This window comes from Lutjanus erythropterus, chromosome 23 (assembly GCF_056507025.1).
Source record: "Lutjanus erythropterus isolate fLutEry1 chromosome 23, fLutEry1.hap2, whole genome shotgun sequence".
NCBI classification, from domain to species: domain Eukaryota; kingdom Metazoa; phylum Chordata; class Actinopteri; order Lutjaniformes; family Lutjanidae; genus Lutjanus; species Lutjanus erythropterus.
This window is the reverse complement of record NC_139339.1, coordinates 6,528,541-6,552,189: the sequence shown is the minus strand read 5'-3', so window position 1 is coordinate 6,552,189 and position 23,649 is coordinate 6,528,541. Positions and strand designations below refer to the sequence as shown.

At 42.6% G+C, this 23,649-nt stretch overlaps 1 protein-coding gene across 3 annotated transcripts in view; it reads left to right on the top strand.

Annotated features, from left to right (window-relative positions):
- The window catches only part of LOC146305557 (nuclear factor 1 B-type-like), a 96,445-nt gene that overhangs the window by 39,857 nt on the left and 32,939 nt on the right, over window positions 1-23,649 (top strand). For all 3 annotated transcript variants that reach the window (XM_084711861.1, XM_084711863.1, XM_084711862.1), the window contains 3 exons: window positions 14,479-14,535; window positions 17,767-17,835; window positions 23,370-23,490. In XM_084711861.1, coding sequence (XP_084567987.1) covers window positions 14,479-14,535; window positions 17,767-17,835; window positions 23,370-23,490 — 247 coding nt within the window. The remainder of the gene's footprint in view (window positions 1-14,478; window positions 14,536-17,766; window positions 17,836-23,369; window positions 23,491-23,649) is intronic.

Here is a 23,649-nt window from a genome sequence, read left to right as displayed (position 1 = left end):
GGCAGAGGCCTCGCAGACACACATTACACAGGCCTGAGTTGAAATTAAGGGACTTTGCCTCGGGAAGTGTAATGAAGTGAAAAACATGTTATTTTTGTCTGTAGATATCAAAACTGAAAACTGTTGGCATTACAGCTTGTTTTTTTGCTTGTAGTTCTGCTTATTATTTTTCTTACTTTAATATTTCCACAAAATTTTAACTTATTTTTGCAAAACTTGTACTGAAATATGGACACACTTGAGTATTGCAATTTTATGATTTGTGATACTGTATCAATTCTCAAAAAACACTATTGTGATATGATTATACATGCAAAGATTCAAGGCATATTTTTTGTTGTGACCGCAACATAACAGTGTTGTTATCTATCTTCACTGTTCTGATTGTATTAAAAGTAGCTTTTGAACTATTTAAAGTCAGACTTTATGTATGATGTGGTGGTTTGTTCTTTAGACTGTGGCCTTTTTCATACAATTAAAACTTCAAAAATAGGAACATATCACGTTGCTCACAGTACCGCAGTAAATTTTAGTCCCGTTATCCAGGTAAAGGAGTAAAGTGCTCAGAGTTTCTCCAGCTGTGGAAATGGATTTTATAAAACTGGTATAGAAAAAAGTTTTGCTCAGGGACTGGTACCAAAGCCTGATAACTACACTGATTTTAGAGGGTAAAAATTCACCGTCGACGTGGCAGTAGTTTGCAAATTTAGTTTCACTGGAATTTGTTGTCAAAAACAATTGATGCATGAGTGTTTGCTTCAGGGGTAAGTGAGGCTGTCAGGGTGTAAGTGTGGTTGGTGTGAGATAAAGATGTAGGTACCACTGCAGTTCCTAACTGTGCTGCCTTATCAGCGCGCGCCAGAGCGCCATCAAATGCATTAATAAAACAACACATTGTGATCTGGTTCAGACTCCACCAGCTGTGAGTCGGAATCAATCTGCGAGCGAATTTCAGATGTGTTTCTTAGAAAGGTGCGTTTGAAAAACCAAACAATTGATTGTTTCTTAACTGGATGTGTGGAAGTTGAAAGGGAAGTTGGCGGCTAAAACCAGTTAAGCCTCGCTAGTATCACAACCGGGCTGTCCCTGAACTATGATCCGTGGGCCAACTTGTCTCTCTTGGGAGAGTGGGGAATTTCCCAGACCCCTGAACACCCCCGCCATCTCTCATTCCCTCTGCCCCCCCCCTCCACCCCCGACACACACACCCTCCCTCCAGTCCAGACCAGTCGAGACGTGCAGGTTTGAACCTTCTCTCTGTGTTTCTGGCCTCCCATGCCCATTGCCACTCAAGCAGCAGGGGTCCAGTGCATTTGTCTCATAATTATCCGACTGGATGGGGGGGTTCTGAAGATGAAAGAGGCGAATCACAGAGCTCCTCTGTCAAAGGTCTGTCTGCCTGACTGGGGGGTTTTGGATCTATCTCCCTTGTCCTCTCGGCATCCACCGCCCACCCCACCACCACCTCTACTCCATCACACACACACACACACACACAGTCTTACTTTTCCTCAAGAGCTGCCTCCACAGAGCATAATCGCCGACAGTGAACGCTCGTGCACAGCCCCCCCCCCTCGACCAGCCACCCCGCTGATTCATTCACAACTACAAAACTGCAGAAATACCCCCCACCCTCACATCCTGAAAGACTTCAGACTCTCTTCTTTTTTTTTTCTCCCCCCTCACATGCTCCGCCCACAAACCCATCGCCCACTTGCCCCCCCCTCCCTTATCCGCCTCCTCTTTTCTCCTCTCCACCCTCCCCACCACCACCTTTCTCCTTCTTCTCCTCTTAACTACTGGCTAGGAGTTAATGGACTGTTTTGGCTAGTCTCCAGACGGTGAGTGTCACCTCATTAGCCTATAGCGGCTCGCTCCCAGACTGCTCCTTGTGTGTGTGTGTGTGTGTGTGTTTGTACGTGTGTGTGTGTGTGTGTAGGAGGAGGACTACAACGACGGAATGTCATTGGTCTGTCTCCCCCCCCCAACCCTCCCACCACGCAGCCCTTACCCTCTCCCTCTCCCCTTCCCACCACTACAATGAATGAGAAAACACGCATGCATAATTAAATCTATAGTCTCGTCCTCACTCCACCCGCCCTTCCCTCCTTCCTCCACAGCCGTGCATTAAAAAAAAAAAAGAAACGCTCCTGCTTGGAAGTTTGCCACCATGAAGTAAAAAAAAAAAAAAGCGGTGTCTTCGAACCAGAGAGATGTGGCCAACCTTCCACCCTCATATGGACCTATTCTCTTTCACCCCAGCCCATCGAATGGCAGGGTGGCAACAGCGGGCGAATGTAAATGCCACCCGGTCCTGCCAGTCAATTACGCCGCAACAAAGCTAATTGTTTGTTTGGTGCATACCAAAAAGATGCCGAGGTTGGGCCATTGATGGGCCCCATTGTTTCAACGCAGATGCAAAGTTCTTTTTTCTCACAGGCCAGACTTGACGCTGATTAAACTTGTGAATGATGAGACCACACTTTCAGAAGATCGGCTTATCCATCTGGTCGTTATAAGAGCGGACTATTTTCGGGCTACAATCTAAGAATGATTTTCGTTATCAGTGGATCTGTTAATCATTTTTTCAATTAATCAAATAGTTGTTAATGTCAGAAAATGGTCAAAAAATGCCCATCAGAGTTTCCCAGAGCCCAAAGTGAGGCTTCAGATTGCTTGTTTTGACTCAGCAACATTTACGATCCAAAGATATTCAATTTATAGCTGTAACAATTAATGATTAGTTGCCACCTATCACATTAATTGGCAAGTATTTTGATAATCGATTATTTGGTTTGAGTAAATTCTCTGATTTGAGCTTTTCAGATGTGAATATGTTCAGTTTTCTTTAGTTCTCTGTCACAATAAACTGAACATGTTTGGGTTGTAAACAAAACAAGACGTCATCTTTGGGTTTGCGAAACATTTTCCACAATGTTCTGCCATTTTATAGATAAAACAACTAAGTGATTAATCAAGAAACTGGTGGTTAGTTGCAGCCCTGCTTCAGTTTACAATGATAAAAACTAAGAAAAGTTGCAAATACTCAAACTTTAGCCAACATTTGGAATTTCTGAATAATAAATGACCTCCAAGATTGTTAAAATGATCAAAATTGTGAGGTATTGGTATCCTTTTGAGCCACTAATTGATCAGTGTTTTGCTAATCCTATCTGTCTATCATTTTCTCTAGTAATCGATTACTTGTTTGGTGACATCTTCAAAGGTCTTGTTTTGTCCACAACCCAAAGATAATCAATTTACTGTCACAGGGGAGTGAAGAGACAGAAAATATTCACATTTAAGAAGCTGAAGTCAGAGAACTATTTCTTTAAAAAATGTCTCAAAGCGATTAATCAGTTTTCAAGATAGCGGGTAATTAATTTAATAGTTCACAACTAGTCAAATCGTTGGAGCTCTACAGTAGGCATATATCAGCAGCACTAAATGCAATGGACGGTGCCAGATGTCACGGAGGAGATAAAAAGTTTTGTCAGTGAGCTGAGAGGGAAAGTGACAGGAATAGACGGAAAGAAAAGAGATACAGAAAGAGGAAAAGAAAGAAGGAATGTAATAAAACGGGGAGAGGAAAGGCCACATTGTGAGAAAAGGACAAACAGAGAGAGAGAGAGAGAGAGAGAGTGGGAGGAGGTGGAAACATTAAGTGGGGCGCAGAGTGCTGACTGGAGGCCAGCCTGCTCATTTTTCATGGGACAGATGAGCCACTGTGTCGCGTTGTGTCGTGTCGTGTAGTTTGTCTGCAGCTTCGGCCGCTGACTGCATCACACATGTACGGCACAGATCAGCTCGCCGCGGGACGCTGGGCGTGTGTGTGTGCCGCTATTTGTGCGTACATGTATGTCAGCGTGTGTGTCACATGTTTGTGTGTGTGTGTGTGTGTGTGTGTGTGTGTGTGTGTGTGTAATACTACAACATGGAGTAAGAATGTGGAGCTGCTTTTGAGGATTTCACTCTTAGAAATGAGCGTTCCAAAAGGGTTCGTCCTCAAGAGCTGGGGTTCTACCCCGAACCCTTCAAGGAAGAGTTCTTCAAGGAGTGCTGAAATCCTTGGAGAACTCTTTCATCATCTTTCTCAGGCAAGCCCCTTCCGTGGATTCTAGATAAAGTCCTTGCTATATTAAAGGGTTCTTGGTAGAACACCTTAGCTGTGTTCTACATAAAACCCTTGGAATGTAAAAAGGTTCTCAGTAGAAGCGCTTATGTGGGTTCTAGATAAAGCTCTTATAATTTAAAAGGGTTCTCTGTAGAGCCCCTTGTGTGGGTTCTCAGGGCTCTTAGTAGAACCCCCTGGGTAGGTTCTAGATAAAACCCTTGGAATATAATAGGGTTCTTGGTAGAACTCCCTTGGATGCGTTCTAGATGAAACCTTTCAAATATAAAAAGGTTCTCAGTGGGGTCCTGTTAGCACCCTTAGAAGGTGGAAAGGTTCTTGTTAGAACATTACATCATAGAAGGGTTCTCTGTAGAACCTCTCGTCACAGATGGTTCTAGGTATAACCCTTTATGTGGAGTTATTGGAAGAACCCTCTAAAAGGGTTTCATGTGGAACCTTCATAAAAGGTCCTGCCAGGAGTCAGAAGGGTTCTTGTGTGGGGACAAGCAGAAGAACCCTGTATGGTTCTAGTGAGCACCTTTATTTCTCAGAGTGTATGCCCAGTATATGTAGAGGTGTGTAAACTTTATTCACAAATTAAAAGGTGGCGAAGTTGAATTTAGACGGGTTAACCCTCATCTGCATCCTTGGTTTTGTGCTTGTGTATCCCTTTGTGCCTGCCAGGTTCTTCCTTCTCCTCTCCCGGGCCGGTGTGGCTAATGATCCGTCAGGCCATTCAGTCCCTTGTTCAAGGCCCACTCGCCACTGAATGCGCTCCCTCCCCGTCCACACTGTTTGGTGACCTCAATGAGGAGCCTGTTGTCCTCCCGGCTCGGTTAAAATGCTCTCCTCTTTTCACTGCCGTGAGAGTTTACTGAGGAGAAGGCGCAGAGACTCGGCGGACAGAAAGAGGGCCCGCTCTTCGCCGGCATTAGTATGCACCGATTAGAAACAAACACACACCGACGATCCACGCACACACACCGAGGTGGCAGCAGTCATGTGCGTGCTCACGTCGAGAGATGCACTTGGGCGCAGGGAGATACAAGCGAGCTGGGTCACACACAGTCAGCCACACACACACATACACACACACACTGTATGGCTTCTCATTGTTCTTGTCTGGGCTGGGATCCCACTTGATTCCATAAGTCTCAAAACCCTGTCACTCCTACTGTGTGTGTGTGTGTGTGTGTGTGTGTGTTTGTGTGTGTGTGTGTGTGTCCCCTCCTGCTCTATTGAACAAGTCTGTGGTGTCTGGCTTGGAGAAAAGAAGGCAAAATGTCATTGTTCTCACAGACGTTTCAACTTTGCCCCTCTCACTTTCTCCCTGCCTTTCTCTCTCTTTCGCCTCAGTGTGTTTGTGTGTGTCTGTGTGTGTCTGTGTGTGTGTGTGTAACTCATCCTACTGTACCTGCATTCCCCGTCAGTAGCAGTCATTTGATAGGGTAGCTATCCGGATTACCAGGTGCTCCTCTAAGCCAATAAGAAATACTTGCCTTGTTCCAATTATGAGATAATCATTACAGTGTCACACAGTGTATAGGAACCATTGGGGAGGAACGTAGTCATAGTTTGTCAAAGGGAATACAATACTATACATTTCTGTCTGTGCAGAGGTATCACTGATAATAAAGCCAACAATAATGCATGAAAGAGGTCGTAAGAGAGGCAAAGTTCAGTACTTGGCACTCGAAAGGTGTTGAAGTGAACACTCAGTTCTACCTAGCAAGGGATAATGTACAGAGAGCAAGTTATTATTGCAAAATAAACCTCGCAATAATGACTGTACTTTATCCTGCTTATTACATGACTACTTCAAATCAATAATTAGACACAAAATATTATTTTAAAGTAATCGTATTGATTTAATTGTTATTTATTGCTCTTCCAGAGTCTATAATCAGACCTGCGTCCATCCACCATGTTGGGGTTTATTTCACATTCTAAGGTCTGTTATTATGTATAGCAGACTGTTGCTATGAATACCAGATCATTTTAAATCATTTTAAAATGAATAATTAGTGTTAAATTAAAGATTTTTTTGTGAATAGCCATTAAACAAGGGAGATAATGTACAGTGAGCAGGTCATTATTGCAAAATAAACACTGTCAGGGCGATTCAAGGTCTCTTCAGTTCACTTTGGGGTTCTGCTCACTGCCTGTCGGGGTTTATTTCACAATAATGACCCCGTTATCCCTTACATGAAGTACTTAAACCAGGAAGTTTCTCTGCATGTTCCACTCAGTTAAAGCTCAGCCTCCTTGTGCGACAGTGCCACCCCAAGATGGCGTCCCATTTGGCTCGTCGGCATCGATATCACTTTCCTTTCGGCCAGGTCAGGTGCCAGCCCTTTGCAGAAGACCATGCAGGAGTCCGGGCGAGGGGTATTCGGAGGGGGGCTGAGATGCCAAAATTTGGTGTGTGTGTGTGTGTGTGTGTGTGTGTGTGTGTGGGGAGGGGTCGGCGGCGGGGGGCATCGCCAGTTGGCAGGCTGGCACACAATGGCTGGCACGATAAGATCCTCCCCTCTTCTGCGGGCAGATTTCCTCGCCCATATCTTTTGTTTGGCTTGTTTGGGTTGCGGCTCATCCTGATAAAGGCCACTTTGTTTAGACAACAAAGCGTGAGGGGGGGAGAGAAGAGAGAGATAGAGAGACAAAGAGATAGAAACAGAGAGAGAGAGAGAGAGAGAGAGAGTGCGAGGGGGGGCATTAAAAAAAGGCGGCAAAGGGTACAGAAGAGCGCCAACACAGATGGAGACATTAAAGGAAAGAAAAGAAAGAAAGAAGTGTTTAAAAAGGAGACAAAAATCTGAAATTTGAAGATATAGTGTGCACTTATGATAAGGATAAGGTGATATCGTCACGGATACACACTGAATGGTAGATATACACAGAGACGGGTATGAAAAGATACAATGGGGGACGGATAGTGTTGCAGGCACAGGGACAGCGATAGACAGATAGCGAGGAGAAGAAAGAGAGAGATTTGGAGACGAGAGCAGGTTCTGCCGGCTGTTGGAAGCCAGCCCGAGTAGTGTGAGGTCATCGACAAAGCTGTGAATGATAGAAACCAGGAGCACAGGAGGACACGGGACAAAGTACACACACACACACACACACACACACACACACACACACACACACACACATTCCATACCAGCACATGTACAGTCATTTATGCATGACCCTGTGCTGCACACATGCACACACACACACACACACAAACGTTCACACACTTATATCCAAGGAAGGACAAACTGGAATCTCCTCCTGCAGCGGAACGGGAAAGAAAAGCAGGAGGACACTGAGCAGAAAGTCTGCTCGGCCACATCAAATATTTACTCAGGAGCAGCTGTATTGTCGAAACATTACGCATCGGAGCTGCTCCGTAATTAGGTCGATATTTTCTGCCCCTCTCCCTCTCTCTGTTTCCCTACTTCTCTGGGAGTCCACCCCTCTCCACCTCTCCTCCACGCTCCCCTCCCCTCGCCTCCCCAGGCTGCTGAAATGCGTCTTGGCTCGGGACCCATGCCTCTGGCAGCCAGAGTGCTATACATGTGCACAGAACCCCGCTCGGCATAAAATGGCTGCCAGACAGGCTTCTCCTCCTGAAATGTCGACAGCGGTATGCATCTGCAGGGTGTGCGTGTCGCGCGTGCGCACTGTTTTTTTGTGGAGGATATCTGTACGTGTCTGCAAGTGTTTGCGGGCGAGAAACGTGCACCGCCACTGTCCAAAAAAAAAAAAAAAAAAAAAATAGAAAAAGAAAGTTTCCCAAACTATGTGGCTAATTTAATCCACACTGTGTGTGTATGTGCATGTGTGTTCCACGATTTAGTGGGAACAGAATGGGTACCATGCCAAAAACTGAGAGGGTGGGTTAGGGAGAGTGTGTGTGAGTGTTTTAGTGATTATAAAATCCAGGCGAGCAACACACTTGGGCGTGGAGAAACCTCACAAGCACTGAGAAACTTTCTTGCCGAGCCAGATTTCTGTTGCCATTACCCCTAATTGCCCTAATCGTTACAGTGGTATGATAAGTATCCCACCGGACAAGAAGGTGTAAGAACTCACGGTCACATCCAAAATACCCACAAGCCCCCTCTTTGCTACTTTTTTTTTTGCTGAGTAACAGCAGATAATCTGATTCATACGTGGTACTGTTTTTTTCACTTCCTTCATGAACCGGTTTGTTTATTTAAACAAGTGGCCGGGACGGAGGGTGCCAAGAAATGTTGTTTTTGGAAAAGGGCCGTGTGTGTATGTGCGTGTTTGTGTGTGTACGTGTGTGTTAGAGGGCGTGTGTGTGGTGTCTGGCCCTGTGATCGAGCCCTGCCAAGCTCCCAGGGCAGAGCCCAGCCTCCTCGACCGCAACTGTTTATTTACAGGTTACACTACTGTTTATTTGAAGACTATCGGATTGGCTGGGCTTCTGCACAGGACACCTTTTAGATACAGATACCAGAGCTCAGGCTCCTAATATCCCACTTCTTTACTTTATTTCAGCCACTTTCTGAGCGGCCTTTTTTTTTTAATTCACAGCCAGTTTATCTGCACCTGAATCGAACCTTTTGTAATCCAGAATGGTCCTTTATTTTTCCCAGGGTTTTTGCACATCCTTAAAATGTAAAATCCAGTACCCTGAATTTGTCTTAATGTCTTAAAATTGACTGGATTGTTTAGTTAATATTGCTTATGTAAAGTTATATTTACTTCAGTTGCACTTTTAAATGTGTTTTTTGGGAAACTGGGAAGCTGTAACAACTACAAAACAAAATTAAAGGAGTGATATGTGATAACTGCGAGTTCAAATACTTGAAATCCTATTTGATATACGGTCTGTGGTTGTTTCCCTGCACCTCCTTTACGCTCTGCTTGAGGAAGCTCAGGCAGGCTGCAGAAACATCACAGGAGCAAAAGACGAGCGCGGCATTGTAGTTTTACAATAACAAGTCGGGCCGAGTCCTCCACCCTAAGCTGATCAGTTGGTTTAAACCGTCAAATACGCACTCTGGCGTTGGAGTTCAGCGGCTACCTGTATCACTGCCTACCAGACTCCATTAAAATATTGCCCAATTTAACCGCTACAAACATCCACTCCTTCTAAAAGATGACTGATGATCTCTGACAACTCCTAAACAGACACTGACTCATTTGGCAAGCATTCGGCATTAATTTGAAATCTAATTAACATGAAGTTGCAGGCCGAAATAGAAATTTCAAAGGACATCTTAGCTGTAGTGTTGTTGTCAGAGAAGCAAGTATTTCAGCTTGTCCCATGTTCTGACATCCCTAGTCTTAAAAGTCTTTTTTTTGTTGTTAGAAAAGCTATTCTCGACCCATTTATGATTTAAATTTGAGGCTTCATTTAAAAACCTGTTGAGTGACAAAAGTGATTAGATTTCAGATGAAGTGTTTAGTAGCTGTAATCACACTTACAAGTGCGAAAGCGCTGTTCTGAACAGTATAATCGCCCTGAAAGTAGACGAAGGAGCGCGGAGCTGCCCTCCTTGGGTCAAAGGTAAAATGTAATGCAACAGGGGGAGGTGTTTCCAGCTCCGGTGCAGGCCTGGCAGATGCGCCATATGCTTGCATCCCACCTTGAGTCATCCAGGTGGTCTCTCCTGGTGCTACAGTGGGGCCTCATGCTGGAAGATGCTGCCTGGGATCTCTAATTGCCACCGCCATCTGCTCTTTTTGTCATGGTTGCCTGTTCAGCTCTCGAAGAAGGGAGAGGAAAAAACAAAAAACTCTGATCCCGATCTAAATGAACCTCTCCCACCTCCACCTCCGCGCTCCTTTTCTCCCCTCACCACCTTTTCAGCTCCTCTCCTTGGCGCTCTTTTCTCCCCCCCCCCCCCCACCACCACCACCCCCGCGCCTCCTCGCCCGTTTCTCTCCCTCTCAGCAGTTCTCAGGGCGCGAGCGTAGAGTTGGCAGTCGTAACTAGACTGATGGATGACTCTGAAAGTGGCGTGGGGGTGTAGAGGGGTTGGTGGGGGGGAAGAGAGAAGACAGGGAGACAAGGCCACTGAGCTCCCTGCAATCACTTTATGGACATGTGCTGTGCCAAATCCACACAAACCTCCGCTCGCCCACAAAAGCTGCTTTACACACTGTCTGTGTGTGTGTGTGTGTGTGTGTGTGTGTGTGTGTGTGTGTGTGTGTGTGTGTGTGTGTGTGCAGGGGCAACTTCAGGGACTCACTGCTTATTGGAGCAAGGCAAATGAAACTTGCAACTCGCTGAGGCCAACAAGTTGTGCAGATAAATTAATCGCCAACAATTTTCATGAGTTTGAGTCAATCTTATGAAAAAAGGTCAAAATTCTCTGATTCCAGCTTCTTAAGTGTGAGTGTTTCTAGTTTCTTTACTCTTGTATGACAGGAAATTGAATATTTGTGGGTTGTGGACAAAACAAGACATTTCAGGACGTCATGTCGGGCTTTGGGAAACACTCGTCAACATTTTTCACAATTTTTTGACATTTTAAATGAACACAATTGTGCGTTGGAGCCCAAAAATTGTGTACAACTAGGGATTACAGTATTGAAATGATTAACGGAAACTTGATCTACAGCAATTTTAACAACTGGTTAGTTGTTAAAGTGATTTATCCAGGACAAATGGAAATCATCGGGTTATTCCAGCATCTCAGATGTGAAGATTTGCAGCTGTTCTCTGTTTTAGATCATCGTAACTTTGATATATTTTGGGTTAAATTGGATTGTTGATCAGACAAGATCAGCAATTTGACCGTGGGCTGTGGGAAATGTTGATGCGACTAACAATTGTCACTGATGATTAACCCATCAATTGTTTTCTGTAATTGATTAGTTGTTTGTCTATAAAATGTCAGAAAATGGTAAAAAATGTCAACGAGTGTTTCCTTAAGTCCATGATAATGTCCTCAAATGTCTCGTTTTGTCCACAAACCAACGTTTAAGATCACAGAGAATTAAAGAAGACAGAAAATAATCATATTTAAGAAGCTGGGATCAGAGATTTTTGACTTTTTATCATTAAAAAATGATTCAAACCAATGAATCAATTAATCATTGCGGCTCCAGTACAGATCAAAGTATTGAAACGATTAACAGAAATTAGATTTACAACAATTTTAATAATTGGCTAGTTGTTAAAGTGATTTATCCAGAACAAATGCTAATCATTTGGTTGTTCCAGCTTTTCAAATATGAAGATTTGCAACTGTTTTCTATTTTAGATAATTGTGATTTTAATATATTTTGGGTTTTAGATCACTGATCAGACAAAATAAGCAATTTGACATCGTCACCTTGGGCTTTAGGAAACTGTGATGGGCATATTTTATGAATTTCTGACGATTTTCAGACTCAGACAGGCAGATAAAAACAAACAACAATAAAAGCAGGCTGCAAAAGTTGCAGCCCCGTCTGCTTTAAAGATTAACATCTTCAAAAGTTTCTGCTTGTGCACACGAGAGATTTAACAGAAGACCCTTTAAAACCTGTAGCACGACACGCTGTTTAGGAGGCAGAGCACAGATATAATGTGAGACTATAACTTGTGCGTTACTCGCACGTTTTCAGGGACTAAAGAATACTGGAAAGAGGATTTTTTTTTTCTTAACGTATGGTCCTGTTCCCTCCCTACTTTGTCATTGTTGAGCTTCGGCCAAGAACATTCTGTTTTTGCAGCGCTGTTTAATAGTCAAATTTAGGAGAGGGGGAACACAAGAGAGAGCGGGAGAGAGACACAGAGAGAGAACAAGAAAGGGATAAATCTTTCAACTTTTTTTTTCTTCTCTCTCAGTCTTCCACCAACCCTCCTCCCCCCCCCCTTCTCCTTCCTTCTCCCTGTAACACAGCTCATGAGAGCTGCTGCGGCAGGAAAAGGGGGTGTTGTTGCAAGTCGAGGGTATCTGAGTTCACTGTCTTCAGCGTCTGGTCTCGGCTCTCTCTCTCGCGTTAAAAGGCGTAGATGATAATCTCCCTGCTGGTTCTCGTTGGGCCCCTCTCTGCGTCTGTCTCGTGGCATGTGTGGGCCACTTTGACTCATTATGGGGGTCCCGCTCAGACGCCGCGCTTCACTTCTGCTCCTTGTGTGATTGTCTTGCCACATTGACTCACTTTTTTCTTTCTAACATGTAACGTACAACAATTTATAGTCAGTTTAAAGCTTTCATAAGAGCGCTGGAGATCCTTGAAAGCCCCTGACCTTTAATGTGGTGTTTTGATTTTGGATAAAGTGCTTGAAACTTTTTGAAATTGCAATGGCCTAACTTTCACTGAATAGTTCACTTTTTAGACGAAGAATAAGAGAAAGAGTGACGCATTTTTAAGCATGAAACTTAACATAATTTGGGTTTTTATAGTGGAATAACATCCAGTTTAATATACGTGTTTATATATCTGTGTATCAGGGTTCAAAAATTATTTAAATTATTTTATTATCATCATTTGGTCGACAAAAAGACAGAAAATAGTGAAAAATGTCCTTCCCAGTTTTCCAGAGTCCAAGATGATATCTATAAATGTCTTGTTTTGTCAATCCAAACCTGAAGAAGTTCAGTTTAATCAGATAAAAGTGTGATATCTCCATATTTGAGAGGCTTCTTCTTAATCCATAATCCAAATAGTCTAATTGTAATTGTGTTAACTAGCCTGACATAGCATTTTTCTTACCCTGAGCAAGCGGGCGATCTTTATTGTTGAGTCATGTGTATATAAAGATGTAATTTATCACAGCTGTAAGGTGCTAGAAAAGCTTGACGATGCTTGAAAAGTCCTCGAATTCGACTTTGGAAAAGGCGAAGGAACCCTGAACTTTTGATGTTTCATAACTTGAGCTCTTGCATTATGGTGTAAAAGCAGAAAGGCACCTGTGCCAGTCAGTTGAGGAATGATAGGTTCCCCTCACAGCGAGGCTTCGAGGTAAAAGACGTCAGTCCAGGACGTCTCATACCAGAGCCTGCGCACCGTAGCCGGTGGAAAGAATTCCACACATGTTTCCTTGTATTTCCCCGGCCCCTCCTGTCTTCTTCTCCACGTTTTTTGTTCTGTGCCCGTACCTCGCACAGCAGGACCGAACACATTCTGCACCCGCCCCCCCCCCAACACTCCCCCAGCCCCTTTGAAAAATTACCCAGAGGTCTGCCGGTAAAAAACTTTTAGGCTATCCTGTGTCAGACACAGAGCTTTTTTCTTCGCTTTGCCTCGCCATTACTGATAGTGCTGTTCAAACAAAACTGTCTTGTTTAATGTACAGTGGGTCTGTGCTCCCCTTGACTGGAAGATAAGGGAAAAAACATTTAGGCACCCAGGAAGTCATGAAATGCACTTTGTCTTGTTGAGAGCCTTGACAGAAGTTACTTCTTCATTGTCAGTCTGAGCTCAGTGAGTTTGCGGTAGGCCAAAGGTGCGAGACAAACTTTAAATAAAGGCAGAGCTGCAACGATTACTTCATCAAAGGAAAAATAAGTTGCCAACTATTTTGACAATCCAAAAATAATTTCAGCCGTTTTTTGAGCAAAAAGATTTGCAGTTTCTAGCTTTTTAAATGTGAAGGTTAGGGCTGCAACTACCAATTATTTTCATGATCTGTTAACCTGTCAGTCATTTTCTTGATTAATCAGTTAGTTGTTTGAGCCACAAAATGACAGAAAACAGTGAAAAACTTTCCCAAAGTCCACAACCTAAATATATTCGGTTTACTGTCATAGGAGGAGTAAAGAAACAAGCCGAAAACATATTTAATCTGGATTTTTTTACCCTTAAAAATGACTTAACATGATTAATCAATTATCAAAATACTTTGTGATAAATTTAATAGTTTTAATAGTTTAATTCAATCGATTAATCGACTAATTGTTACAGCTGTAGGAAGGATTTACTGCTTTTCTTTTTCTGTTGAGAGTAAATGAAGAGTATTTGGGGTTTTGCACCAGCGGTTGGACAAATAAAGCAATCTGAAGACATCACTTTGTTTTCTCATGAGAATTTTTCATAATTTTTCATAAATTAGGAGATAAATTGATTAATAGTCATAATAATCTGTAGATTAATCAATAATAAAAATCTAAATTTGCATTTGCAAAGTGACAGTAAACCGGAAATCTTTGGGTTGTGGCCAAAAAATATATTTGAGGAGATAATCTGGAATTTTGGATCACCATTTTTTGACATTTTATGGACAAGAAAACGATCGACAGACTAATTAATTAATCACAGCCCTGACGTTACAGGAAGCAGTGCAGTCAGCAGGTTATCATTGCTGGGAATAATCAACACTGACCAGAAGACCGTGTCTCACTGAGATGGTATGCTGTTGTCCTCATGTTATACTAAAGTACCCCTCCCATCTCTCCTTGTGTTTGCAGACTCGCAGCAGTCAGGAAGTCCCAGTAACAATGAGCCAGGCAAGAACCCTCTTCCAGGTATGTACAGTAGCAGTCGTCCTCCCTCCTCCCTCCTGTCATCGCTCCATTGTTCCTCGGCAGTTCGCCTATGTTCTCCATAACTTACCTAGTTTTTTAAATAGTGCTGCTCTGCTGTGACCTCAGTGACTTTACAGCCTTTATAGTAAAAAAAAAAACAATCACTATACTACTAATACACTAGTACTGTAGCCTTACATGCAACTGTCATGTCTTTTGTCCCACGTGATCTGGTGTCACGTGACATTTCAAGCGTGATTTTTAGCATTTTTTTAACATGCAAATCCTCACCTAACCTTCAGCTAAAAGCAGTGATGTAGGGGGTTTATGTGTAGCAACATAATCATGCAGAAATCAACATCAGGTCATGTGGGAAAATGTTTTCAGAAAGGCTTGAGAAAATAGTATTTTGATGCCAAAATGTATGTAAAATTTGATTGTCCATGTTGGAATACATAAGTAACTTTACAGGGAAGCTGCAGAATGATATAAAAAACAAAACGAAAATAACGGACCTGCCCTTTAAAGTGAATTGAGCTGCATAAAAAGGTGTCATCAGCACAAACTACTTTTATCTATAAACCACCCAGGGGGTTCTACTGAGAACCCTTTTATATAATAGTACAAATAACCCTCGACTAAAGAATTTCAATGACTATTAAGAACTGTTTCTTCTAGAAGGGGTTCTTTGGATGAAAACGGTTTTTAATGGAACCTTTAGTTTCACAAAGAACCCTTGATGAACCGTTTCCTCTAAAGAGGGTTCCTCAGAAGCAAATGATCCTGGGTAGAACCTCAGCCTTTCAGGAAGAACCCTTTATTTCTAAAAGTGTACGCAGACCAATTTGACACCCTTGCTGTAAATAATACATATTTTTTTCACTGACTGAAGCTGTAGTTTTTAGGAGGAATAAAATTTGATTGGATCATTAAATTTGAATTGTCATCACCCCGGTGGCAACATCAAACACACTGTAAAAAAAAAAAAGAGTCAGAGACACAACAGATCAGGAGTGGAAATGTTACGGCAGATTGCACCTTTGGCTGGTAGCTCAGTGTGTCAAGGTGAGCCAGCAAAGCTGAGCAGCGGAGCTCATTCTCCCGACAGCGCTGTTGTTGTTCCCCTGGACTGACCTGTGCCGTGTCGTCACAATGTTGGAATGAAAATAGTTTGAGAAGTATAATTAGTTTTCTACCTCAAGAGCAGGTCCTGCCGATGCAGGTGCCAAAGAAAACACGCCAGCGAGCCAATGACTCAGGCCTCGGAGGCCCTCCGCAGTGGCACAGTTCCCCGCGAAAGCCGTCGGCTCACTGGAGACATCAGGCTTCGTAGGTGCCAATCGAGCCGCCCGCCTATCTGTCTGGCACGGCCCGAGTGCCCTTGGCACCGCATCAAAGCCAACCCAGAGTCATTTGGGTGTCAGTAACTCGTCTGGCTGCTTGACTTGACTGACATCCTCTGATTGGTGTTGCTGAGTCCCTGCGCAGATCACACAAACGCATCAGCTCTGTGGAAAAAATATACATTATGATCATCTGTTGTGTCTAAAAATACTTTTCTCAGAGCAGGAGGAAGAAAATCTGGCTGTGTTGAAACACACGATTCCAAGAGCCTTAAAACAGTTTATTTATGTTGGAAAGTACGAAGCTCTCACATTTCAAAATAATCTATAATATCAGTCTGCAGTAAATGACTCTGAGGTTTTTTTTTTTAGATGAAGCAGTATAGAAATAGAGTGGAAATGCACAGGAAAAAACAGCAACAAAAGAAGGAAAAAAACATTGCCGGTAACACAAAGGAGGAGCAGTTCCACATAACTTATCACAGAAGTTAGTTATTGACATTTGACACCATGACTCAGTAAACCTCTTAGTTAACCTTTAATTTTTCAGACCAACAACAGGTTTCCAGTCCCTCTCAGTCTGACGCGGCAAATCTAATTTGTCAACATGTAACACTTTTCCTAATTCGCTCTCGCCGTGATATTGTATCTAGGCATGCCAGTGTCAATATTGACTGTTATTAAGTTTGACTTGTGTGTTTGATCGAATGGGCAGCGCCCGCGGTTCTGCACAGACTCGTTCGCTGTGCTCACAGCAGCAGAGGTCTGCATGTCACGCCGTCCTCCTCACACACACACACACACACACACACACACACACACACACACACACACACACACACCTGTCCTGTCACTCTTTACTGCGCTGCACAGAAAAGTTTGGTGCTGTTAACTTTAGCACTATAACTTAAAAAAAAACCCACAGTCACATGCTTATTTATTATATGATAAAATAAAGGTGACTTAGACCTTTAAACTACAGAAATATTAGCATGAAAAGTACTGTATGAAAAACTGTATGATAAATCTTTTTTTTTTAACCATTTAAAAAATATATATTATGGGTTGACGGAGCATAAATCCCCATATAATGAGATCAAGTAATGACCTTGCGTTAATCCTCTTGTTTTTCTGTGATCTTTAGATATAAAATGCTATAAAAATAAAAGTTCAAACACAAGATCCTCTGCTTTTGTTTTGGGGTTTCAGACTGAAAATAGATTTTTCTCCTTTTCCATTTTTTACTACTGAAGATAACACTTTATCGACTATATTCTTGGCACAACTATACAGTGCTTGATTTACACCGAGGCTTTCGGGGGAGCCCTATTTTTCAGAGATGGGAAGGTATCGTGCACATGCGCGTGCATGCATGAATGCGAAAAAAGAAACAGAAAAATTATTCACCGGTGCAGTGGGTTTTTTTTTTAATCTCTCACCACCGAGAAACAATAAAAATGCCAACGCACGGTGCGGCGCAGCCAGAGGAGGTTCACTTGAAAGACAAGATACAGCGTGTAACCTGTGTTAAGAGCCCAGATGCACACAGCTGGAACAGACAGAATTAGACACAAATTATCAGAAACACCCACATTTACAAGTGCTTTGCTATTAGCCAGTTATTATTTCAGGAACCTTAAAATATAAATTTAGAGCATACAGGGAAAAAAAGCAGAATTTTGGACCCTGCAACTGTATTTGTGAACAAAAAGGATCAATAATTCACCCAAAATGATGCAGAATGGTTGAGAAGTTGTTAGACATACTGAAGCCAATGTTCATTTCACATCAACTCTATTTCCTTCTTTATTTCGAGCTTGAATGTGTTAAATAAATAACAAGCATTGCAATGATAAATGATTGAATGATTTCCTCCCTGTGTCCACAGTCTACTTGGAAGACAGCTTTGTCAAATCAGGAGTCTTCAGTGTTACAGAACTGGTGCGAGTGTCCAGAAGTAAGTGAACTTTTCACACATTACCACGCTGCACGCCCACAGAGGTGTTTTTTTCGGTTACCGATTAGCTCTCCGCTCGGGTTGAGACTGGGCGGGTCAATGCCGGGAATCAAACGAGGACACAGGAGCTTACAAGAATGTTGAAGGTGCCGGTTTCCCTGCCCTGCCAGGTGCAACTGAGTTAACATGAGAAATAGGGAGATGTCAATCAATCACAGCCCGTACACACCCACATGGCCATGAGAAGAAGTCTAATCAGGTAATATAATTGAAAACACCTGTGTGGGTGGCGCAGACTTTAGATCTCATTTGCAAAAGCAGATTCTTAAAGGGAGAGTTCGGATTATATTAAGTGTCGCTGTATGAGATGCTTGTCGATAGTCAGTGTATTATGTACAGTAGTACAAGTAATGTTCTGCTGTGGACAAGGTGAGCAGCAAAACATATTTTACTCTGCCACGTAGCCTTTTCTGACGGGAAGCGGCTCTTATGTAAGCCACATATAGCTCTCTCCAAAGTCACCAGACTCCACTGGCAAAAACAGTCATTTTAGCTCGGACGTTGCTGGTCTACCGCTGCCTTCAACAGTGAGTTTGTTTGTGTTGTTGTGTGACTTTGGTGCATCTGAATTATCCTTTTAAAACACTGAAGTCACACAACACAGACCAACTCACCAATCGAGGCAGCGGTAGACCAACAACTCCTGTGTTCTGAGAAGTAAAATGACTGTTTTTGACTATGGAGTTTGGTTGGTTTGGGGAGAGCGATGTTTGTGCTTATATAACGGTGGCTTTCTGTCAGAAAAGGCTGCTTGGAGGAAAAGCAAAGTGGTGAAGATATTCTAAGTATGGCATACACTTGCATCTGATATTGATTTGTTTTAGGTGGATCTTTTTTTTAAGTGGCTAAAACACATTTTGCTGCTCACGCTCTCCACAGCAGTACATTGCTTAGCTTTCTGCTGCAGCACTCATGCTGCTTCTCCAAACTGGGGGCATGTCGACCGCCATCTACTGTAGATAATACACTCCCTGTGGATGAGTGCCTCATACAGCCCCACTTCAAATAATCAATAAACTATTCCTTTAAAACATTGCATTGCACACAAAACATGATTTAGGAAAATATCTGTTTTTGTAGAAGAGCCCTTTATATGTGTGTTTACTCTCACAGCTGAAACCCACCGTGCAACTGTAGTGTGGCAAATCCAGTTTGGCCAGTCTGCTTCGCTGTAAGAGAACACTAGACTGCACGGCCGTTTGTACGAGCCTGCGTGCATCTGTATAGACATGTCTGGCGTCCGCGGGAGCTGTCGACGGTTGCTCTTCCAGGAGGCCTCTCGCCTCTGATGGCTCAGGGCGCCCCGAGGCGCCGTTTACCTGCGCTGCCTCTGAGCCGAGGCTGTAGCTATGGAACGCGCCCGGGGTGCACAAAGGCTCCAGTCAGCCCCAGCAACCTGTGTTTAAAAGAAACATACCTGCGCCGTGTTGTGCCGTCTGCGTGTTGTCGACTCGACTCGCTGTGGTGTGTGATTCATGTTTGGCGCTGCAGTCTGGAACACTTTAGTGCAGTTCAAGTCAGTGTCTGTCTAAACTACAGTAGCTTCAGAATAAAGCTGCAACAATTCATCAAATAATCAATTAGCCGTCAACTATTAAATTAATTGCCAACTACTTTGATTATTTATTTATCGTTTGAGTGATTTTTATAAGAAAAAAAAAGTCAAAATTCTTTGATTTCCACTTAAATTTTCTTTTTTCTTTACTCCTGTTTGACAGTAAACTGAATATCTTTGGGTTGTGGACAAAATAAGACATCTGAGGACGTCATCTTGGGCTTTGTGGAAACACTGATCAACATTTTTTGCCATTTTCTGACATTTTATGGACCAAATAACTAATCAATTAATTGAGAAAATGAGAGACGACGGCCAGTTACTTTCAGCCCTACTTTAGAAGTGGTTTAAACTAACTGGAGCCAATAAATCAGTGCCACTAAAATAAGCAGTATACACAATAAAAGCGTAATTATTTAAGTGATGTAGGGCCAAGACGATTAGTCAGTCGATAGAAAATTAATTTGCGACCAGTTATTAATCACTTTAGTTGAAGAAAAGACAGTTCTGGCTCCTCTTGTGTGAGGATTTCAGCTGTTTTTTGTGATAGTAAACTAAACATCTTTGCGGTTTTGGACTGTTGGTTGGACAAAACACTTTAGGAATCCTAAATCCTAAAGTGACGACCCATGAATCACCTTTGTCATAAACAACTTCCAAGTATCACAGGACAAGTATGTAGGATTTAGTGGCAGTGTTTGGTTTGTGGACTGCAGAAACATGGCTGCAACATGGCAGCCTCTGCTGAAGAGAGAGGGCCCTCTGTAGATATAAACAGCTCCTTCTAGTGTCATGAAAACACAACAATTCTTATTTTCAGGTGATTATACACTATTGAAAATGTGCTTATGAATATTATATTCAATTTCTGTAAATCTGACACACTGGATCTTTAAAATGAAGGATTTTAATGCTTCTTCAAGGAGTTTTTACTTTTTAAATCCTCAAAATTGTCAAAATAAACTTAATTATAGTGTGAAACTTTAACCATTAACATGTGAAAGGATTGACCTTGATCTATGTTTACCTGTGTGTATCAAAGTGTTTCTGATGTCAGAGCACGGACCCGGTTGTCTTAACCATCTCAGACATCACGCTTTGAAAGGCAGAAGCTGCTCGTTCTGATGCTCGGAGACCGCACATCCTTTGAAAGGCTGTGTTTTTGTTTAGTGTTTAATTTGCCCCCTGACCAGATGGCCGCTGCGCCGGCGTGTTTGCTCTCATGTGACCGAGCCCGGTTTCACTAAAGCCGACTGAAGTCGAGCTGGAATTTTAAAAAGGTCGACGGACACACAGGAATTGTCACTCACTCAGCCGGTCACTCCCCAGGAAGATATCTAAGCAGCCGCTCGTCCGTCATCGCACTTCTCTCCCGACTCTCCAGGCTGTTGAGACGTTCTTTGAAGTCCATCAAAGGGAGCTGCACAGTTCAAGGCTGACTTGCAATCCAGCATTTCGACGAGGACACTCATTAATGCAACAGGAGCCTCGACTGCGAGTGTAAAAATATTTTGTCAACAGAAAATGTGGGCATGCACAGGCAAAGGAAGCTGCTGGAGCAAATTTGCGAGGACAGCACACTTTCTTTTACTTCTTATACAGTAAAATGAGGAACTAATCTACTGGAAGAATGTGTGGAAAAATGATTTGTGGCATTGTTTCATTCACTGTTGTTTTTTTTAGCTTAAAAGTCAAAGCCCTGATTATTAAATGAGATGACTGGCAGGGCAGCCAAGTGGCATCACAAATGTTGTGTCGAGCCAAGAAGAGAGAAAGAGAGTAACCAGCACAGAGAGAGATGGTTGGGGGGTATCCTCAGCCATGAATGAAAAAAAAAAAAAAAAGCCCAAAACAATGGTGTTGCATTCAGTGTCCTCAGGCCGGATGCATTCCTCCACAGACAGCTCGGTATGGGTAGCAGCGGGTAGGGGCCTTTGCCAGGGCTGCAGTGGGCTGCCAGGGTGGAGGCTGGCGGAGGGATCGTGCCAGTGGTGAACCTCAGACCACAACAGACGGCGCCACACACTCCATCCTCTCATCGACTCCAAACCCAACCAACCGCTCGAGCTGCAGGCTGCCTCGCGGGCCACACACTGAACAGAGAGAGACATAGAGAGAGAGAGAGAGCGCGAGGATGGGTGGTGAACTCCTTTTGTTCTGTAAACACTGAGCCCGGCCTCCTCTGAAACAATATCCCTCACCTTGACCGCAGTGAGAAAAACAACACCTTTTCCACTGTAAATCACTACGAGAGGAGACTGCTGAGTGTTACACCGGACTGCAGAGCTGTGAAGAAAATGTAGATGATTCTGAATTTGGTTACAAGTCGCCTGAAATATCCTTGAGATGCAAAACTCATCCAATATGTGATGCATCTTTAATTATTCTAATTAGCATTAAATGTCCTACATTTAATGTAACACATTTAGCTTTAAAACTTTATTGACAGGATGTGCAAATGATTTAGATTTAGTTTCATATGTGGCGTGTTATTTATGGTTTATATGTGGCCTTAAGAAGACAAACTGAATATACACTGAATATGTAAATATACAACAACAAGACTTTATTTGAAGGGGTGTGCATAAGACCAACATGACAGTGTCATAACCATATTTATGAATGTTTGCAACCATTGTCATTCAATGTTATTTGGTCAATTATGTAATTTTTAAAGAAAAGTTTATATTTTTTGGAACCCCAAACCTCGCTCTGTATTAAAAATTAACTGACCGAATGACACTTAATGACATCAGTCATAAGCATTCATAGGGGGTCCTTTGTGTTCAAGACAGGCATCATGTCATGGTTACGACGGTGTGCTGTCAGTCTTATGCAGTGATGAGAGAACAGTATAAAGGTAACACTTCGTTTGACAGGGTGTGCATAAGACTCACATGACACCTGTCATGAACATGAAGGAATCTTTATGAATGGTTATGATTGTTATCACCAAAGACTGCTTCATTTTCAAGACAGGTGTCGTGTTATGGCTATGACAGTGTCGTGTCAGTTTTATGCACACCCCTTCAAATGAAGTGTTACCTTTAAACTGTTGTCTTATTGCTGCATAAGACTGCCATGACACTGCTGTAACCATGGCATAACACCTGTTTGTATGAGTGATTATGATTGTTGTTATTGAGTGTACTTCAGTCAGTTTTTAATGCAAACTTTTGGTTACCAAACAATGTTTGCAACAACTTTGCATTAAAAAAATGACATAATTGATTGAATGTCACTTACTGAGAACAGTTATAAACATTCATATAAACTCCTTCATGCTAAAGACTGGTATAATGTCATGGTTTTGACGTATCATGTCATTTAATCTGTCAATTATTTATTTGATTAATCGATTAGCTGTTTGTTGATCAGTGTAAGATGACGTCCTCAAATGTCTTGTTTCATCCACAAACCAAAGATATTTAGTTTGCTGTCATATGATACCAGAAAATATTCACATTTAAGAAACTGGAATCATGGATAATATTCTATCAAAATAGTTGTCAATTACCATAATAGTTGACACTTATTGATTAATTGTTGCAGTTCAATATAAAACAAAGATCCATCCATACTTGAGAATGCAGCTACAGTAAACCTGCCTGAGAAAATGTTTTTACCTGCAGCCACTTTGGGAAGCAGTGACTTGTTAATCACAGCGCTCAGCAGAAACGCCGCTGATGGTCAGACAGTTAACCTGTGAGTAGGGAGCGTTTAATTTGATACACAGGGCCTCTAAACACAAAGCATCAATAACAGTCAGTCAAGCTATTGTGCAATTAATTGTGCGTCTCTAGATGCAAAGATAGGGAAATACACAGCGCTCACTCTGACAACACTGCTGACATTGAGCTCCTTCTTTGCAGTGATTGCAGCCTGACTGTCTCTTTTGTTTTCTCTGTGTCCTCTACAGTGCCCATCACCCACGGTGCAGCGGTAAACTTCTCCATGGCCGACATGCCCAGCCAACCTTACTATCACGACCTGAACCCCAGCGTGGGGCTGCATCGCTCCCTGTCCTCCCCTCCCGGCAGGTCAGTGCAAGTTACAGCAACAAAAGAAGCTTTTTGGACAAAGTCCATCTATTATAACACCAGAGCAGTGACACTGTATTCTTTTATGATATTATTGAATCAAGGACAGTGTGTCCAAGATATCTTTTTATAGAAAGCTGAAATTAACCATTACATGGG